This window comes from Bison bison, unplaced genomic scaffold (assembly GCF_000754665.1).
Source record: "Bison bison bison isolate TAMUID 2011002044 unplaced genomic scaffold, Bison_UMD1.0 scf7180017864524, whole genome shotgun sequence".
In the NCBI taxonomy this organism is placed as follows: Eukaryota; Metazoa; Chordata; class Mammalia; order Artiodactyla; family Bovidae; genus Bison; species Bison bison.
Window position 1 is genome coordinate 517,771 of NW_011495075.1, and position 4,288 is coordinate 522,058.

The 4,288-nt window shown below is 66.0% G+C and overlaps 2 protein-coding genes across 2 annotated transcripts in view; one reads left to right on the top strand and one right to left on the bottom strand.

Annotated features, from left to right (window-relative positions):
• Positions 1–5: 5 nt before the first annotated feature.
• Positions 6–2,353, top strand: SHISA4 (shisa family member 4; the record flags this gene model as incomplete). Its single annotated transcript, XM_010831111.1, has 4 exons — positions 6–202; positions 879–1,012; positions 1,595–1,762; positions 1,878–2,353. Coding segments are annotated over 4 exons (546 nt in total), but the record flags the coding sequence as incomplete, so codon positions are not given.
• Positions 2,354–3,797: 1,444 nt separating this feature from the next.
• LMOD1 (leiomodin 1 (smooth muscle)) overlaps positions 3,798–4,288 on the bottom strand; it is a 27,347-nt gene continuing 26,856 nt past the window's right edge. Inside the window, exon 3 of the mRNA XM_010831112.1 lies at positions 3,798–3,922. Within this exon, the coding sequence (XP_010829414.1) occupies positions 3,798–3,922 (125 nt within the window). The remainder of the gene's footprint in view (positions 3,923–4,288) is intronic.

Below are 4,288 nucleotides of genomic sequence, written 5' to 3' on the forward strand. Positions count from 1 at the left end.
GCCACTGGGCCCCTCCACCGCTGCCCGCAGCTCTGGCTGGCGAGGACTGCCTGTGGTACCTGGACCGGAATGGCTCCTGGCATCCGGGCTTCAACTGCGAGTTCTTCACCTTCTGCTGCGGGACCTGCTACCAGCGGTACTGTTGCCGGGACCTGAGCCTGCTCATCACCGAGAGGCAGCAGAAGCACTGCCTGGCCTTCAGGTGGGCGCCGGCCTCCCCTCCCCACCCCCTCCGGCTCTCAGCCGACCCCCTGCCTGGGCCCGAAGCGGGGCTGGAGCTCCAGGGCGCAGGAGCTCCAGGAGGGGCCGGCCGGTGACCGTCATGTGGTCATCGCGGGCTGGGGCTGGGCGGGCCTTCCCCCGCCCGGGCCTGTGCAGGCGGGGGCAGGGGCAGCCCCTGGCCCAGCGGCGCTCCAGCCTCTGGCCGGACTGGTCCAATCCCCAGTCCGCCGCTCACCAGCTGTGTGATCTTGGGGAGGACAGGTCCCGGGTGGGTCACTGTTTCCTCCTCATTAAGGGGGGCGCACAAAAGGGGCTTTCAAACTTGTTTTGGGAGGAGGAGACGCTGACATACAGAACATGTATGGGGAGGCAGTGACCGAGCGCGGTTTGAGAAAGGAGCTCTGCCCGTCAGGCCTCCTGTGTTGGAGTCCAAGCTGTTCAGTCCTGGACTCGGGTGCACGCAGCAGCCCCTGCAGGGAGGCCGCTGCTCAGGAGGCTGCCCAGCCTTCAGGGAAGCGCGGTCCCCAAGCTCTCCCCAGCGGGGCGGGCAGAGCCCCGCGTCTCTCTGGCCGGGGGTCCAAGCCAGCATGGCGGTCTGTGTGGCGAGGACTCCCCGCATGAGGCTGGAAGGTGAGGAGACCTGTTCTTTGTCCAAGTCCCAAAACCATAGCGGGCATCGCCTCGGCCGTGATCCTCTTCGTGGCTGTAGTGGCCACCACCATCTGCTGCTTCCTCTGCTCCTGCTGCTACCTCTACCGCCGGCGCCAGCAGCTGCAGAGCCCGTTTGAAGGTGCGTCTGTCCGTCTGTCCACGCGGGAAGGGGCGGGGGTGCCCTCGGAGGGCACCAGAGGTCCGGAGGTGTGGTTGGCAGCAGCGGGCCCCTCTGGACACACACCTGCCCGCCCGTCACCCCAGAAGCCAGAGCGCAGGGACACGTGTGAACCCTGAGTACACCGATGTACCTGCAGCTTGGGCCGTGCGCGTGCACATGGCTCTCAGGAAACAGCAGGCCGGGCCTGGAGCGTGAACGACGTCGGGTGCGCTCCGTGTGCAAAATCGTGTGCCTGCACACAGGCCCAGGCCTGGTGGGTGTGGGAACGGTGACCCTGTGTGGGGGTCAGTGTGAGAGGACCCCTCGGGGGGAGCTCTGCTAGGCCGGGGCAGGGCGGGACGCCCCCCAGGCCAGTGCTGTCTGGCCCAGGAGGTCTCTGAAACCCTGAGTGGGCACACTGCTGAACCCAGACCAACCAGCAGGGGCCACCTGCGGGCGCCCTGCTGGACTCGGCCAAGCAGCAGGATCTTGGGGCAGAGGGGCAGGGACGGCGTCCCATGGAGGCGATGCCCTGAGTACTGGTCCTTGTCCCCCAACCAGGCCAGGAGATCCCCATGACAGGCGTCCCTGTGCAGCCAGTGTACCCATACCCCCAGGACCCCAAAGCCGGCCCCGCACCCCCACAGCCCGGCTTCATGTACCCACCCAGCGGTCCTGCACCCCAGTATCCACTCTACCCGGCCGGACCCCCAGTCTACAACCCTGCAGGTGAGTGGGCCCCGCCTCCTGCCTGCTCTGCCCTGGGGGTCCTGCAGCCTGGGTTGGGGTTCCTTCGCGCACTCCTGGGCCACCCCGACCCTCACCTCGTCTCCTTGGTTTACAGCTCCTCCCCCGTACGTGCCACCCCAGCCCTCCTACCCCGGAGCCTGAGGAGCCAGCTGCGTCTCTGCCGTCCCTCAGGAGGCTGAGCCTCCGCCCGGCCCAGGGGGTGGGCAGGGGCGTCTGCTTGCCAGGCCCCAGGCCCAGCTGCGCTCTGAGACCTTCTGGGAATGGAGCCCCAGAGAGGAGGAACAGGAGCTGAGCTGGAACTTGGCCGTGACTGAGGGGTGGGTGGGGAGGGCCTGGGACATGTGGACTATTTTTAATCAGGAGTGGGGGAAGGGCGGGAAAGCCTGCATGGCCCCTGCTTTCTTCCAGCCCTTCTCCTCCCAGGACCCCGGGCCAGGAAGGCTGAGCCCCTCCTGTTTGCCGTGGACTTGGGGGTGGGGAGGCTCCACCAGCCACGGGCAGAAGCCCCCCTCCCCCCCGGCTGCCCCACGGGCCGCGCTCCGGGGGATTAAAGCCGTGGTGACATAACTCCGCTGGGCCGTCCACACCTCCTGACTCCGTGGCGGAGGGCAGGGCCGGTGCCCGAGCACAGGCAGAAGCCCTGGGCTGAGGGCTGCCAGGCTGCCAGAGCTGGGGAGGCAGATCTTGCCACCGTGGGGGGACGGGTCCTCCTGGTCCCAGATTCCACACGTGGGTCCGGCGTGAGAGGCACCTCCCTCCACCTATCTGAGACACCTGGACTCGCGCTTGTCCCCCACCGACTGACCTAGGTGTGTTTCCCAAGGTTGCCGGGTCTCCGCTTCCTCATCTGTAGAATGAGGGCACTGCTTCAGGGGTACAGGAAGCTTGTTGGAGCTGCCCTTCCCCGTCAGAGGGCCTTCCCTGGACCAGCGGCTGAGAGGAGCCCGGCTGGGCAGGTGCTGTCAGCCGCCTCAGAGCATCACAGGCGCCCAAGACACGAGACCCCCAGGCCCACTTCAGTGCCTCTGCTGTGTCAGGCCGGTCCCCTCCCGCCCCCTGGCCTGGTGACAGATCCAGGAAAGGAAGCTCGATAGACTTTAATTCACGCGGGGAAAACACCAAGTCAGCTTGGAAAGCCCCTAAGCCCTCCAAGCCCTCTCTCAGTCCCCTCCCCTCCATCCACTTGCCCTCCGGCCCCACTGCAACCTGCTGGCTCCATTCCTCAGGCCTCAGGGCTCTGCGGCCTGTCTGGAGGGCCGGCCCTTGTGCCAGTGGCGCTCAGGGCCCGCTGGAGACTCTTTTCACGTTAAGGGCGGGGGCTCTGGGCCAGCTGCTTTGGGGCCGGGGCCAGACCTCCACCTCTGGACCTGACCTGGGTAAAGGGGAAGCTTGTGCTGCAAGTCCACCTTTCCCGAGGATGGGGACGAGAGGTGGGCCGCGGGTGTCCTGGCTTCCAGGCCATAGCTTCTGCCAGCATGCTGGGAGAGGGGTCACCAAGTCATCCCAAGGTTTGGACAGCCCCTCTCTCTGTCCTGAAGCTGGGAGGTGGAGGTTTCCAGGACAAAATTTCTGCATTTCCCTGAAAGATGAGATGTTAATGAATGCAGGGCCATGCCATCTGGAATGAGCTTCCTTAAGTCAGCAGCCTGGGGCCAATTAGAAATTGCTCCATAGTCTAGGATGGGAGACAGTTTATCCCAATTAGAGCCCCCTACCCCCTCCCTCCAACATTTCCAATCAATTGCTGCTGCTGCTAAGTTGCTGCAAAGCACTGCAAAAAAGAATTTTAAGAAAAAGGGGAAATCGTGCTGGAGTGGAGCTTTCACGTGGTGGCAGCAGAGAGGAGGCCCCTCACATTGTCTAGCTGGTAAACAGGGCACCGCCCTAGTCTCTCCTGGGACCCAACACCTCACCTGGGGACCGGGCACAGCTGCTCCCCCAGCACCCCTGAAAACTGGCAGTCGCCCTACAAGATGGTGTTGGGTAGAAGGAGCCGTGACCCTCAGGGGTTGGGTCAGCAGTGGTATAAGTGGGGGTCCTGCTCAGCTCGGAGGTAGCAGCAGGACGCTGGGGGGTCAGGGAAGCGGAGGTGGAAGGGCCCGCATCCTGGGGTCAGCGAGGCCTGCGGTGCCGGGGAGCCTGAGTCCAGAAGAGGATGGCGGGGAGCGGGCTAGGGCCCAGGTGCCTGGAACGTACTGTCAGGGCCGGGAGCCAGGGGTTAGCAAGACAGCGGAGCGCGGGGGCGGGGGCGGTCAGGAGCGGGAGGAGGCTGAGAGCCCGATGCGCAGAGGGGAGGCCGGAAGAAGTGTGCCCAGTGGGGTGGGCAGCGCCTGCCCCTCTACCACCTCCCCAGCGGGCCGCCCCCACTAGGCTCCCCAGGCCGGGTGGTCCTGGTGGGTGACCCGCGTTCGGATCTCTCGCCTCTTAGAGGAGCCGCCTGAGCGGCCTTGGGCCCCAGGCCCGGCCCGGGCCTCCTGCGAGAGCCAGCGGGCCGAGGGGCCCTGC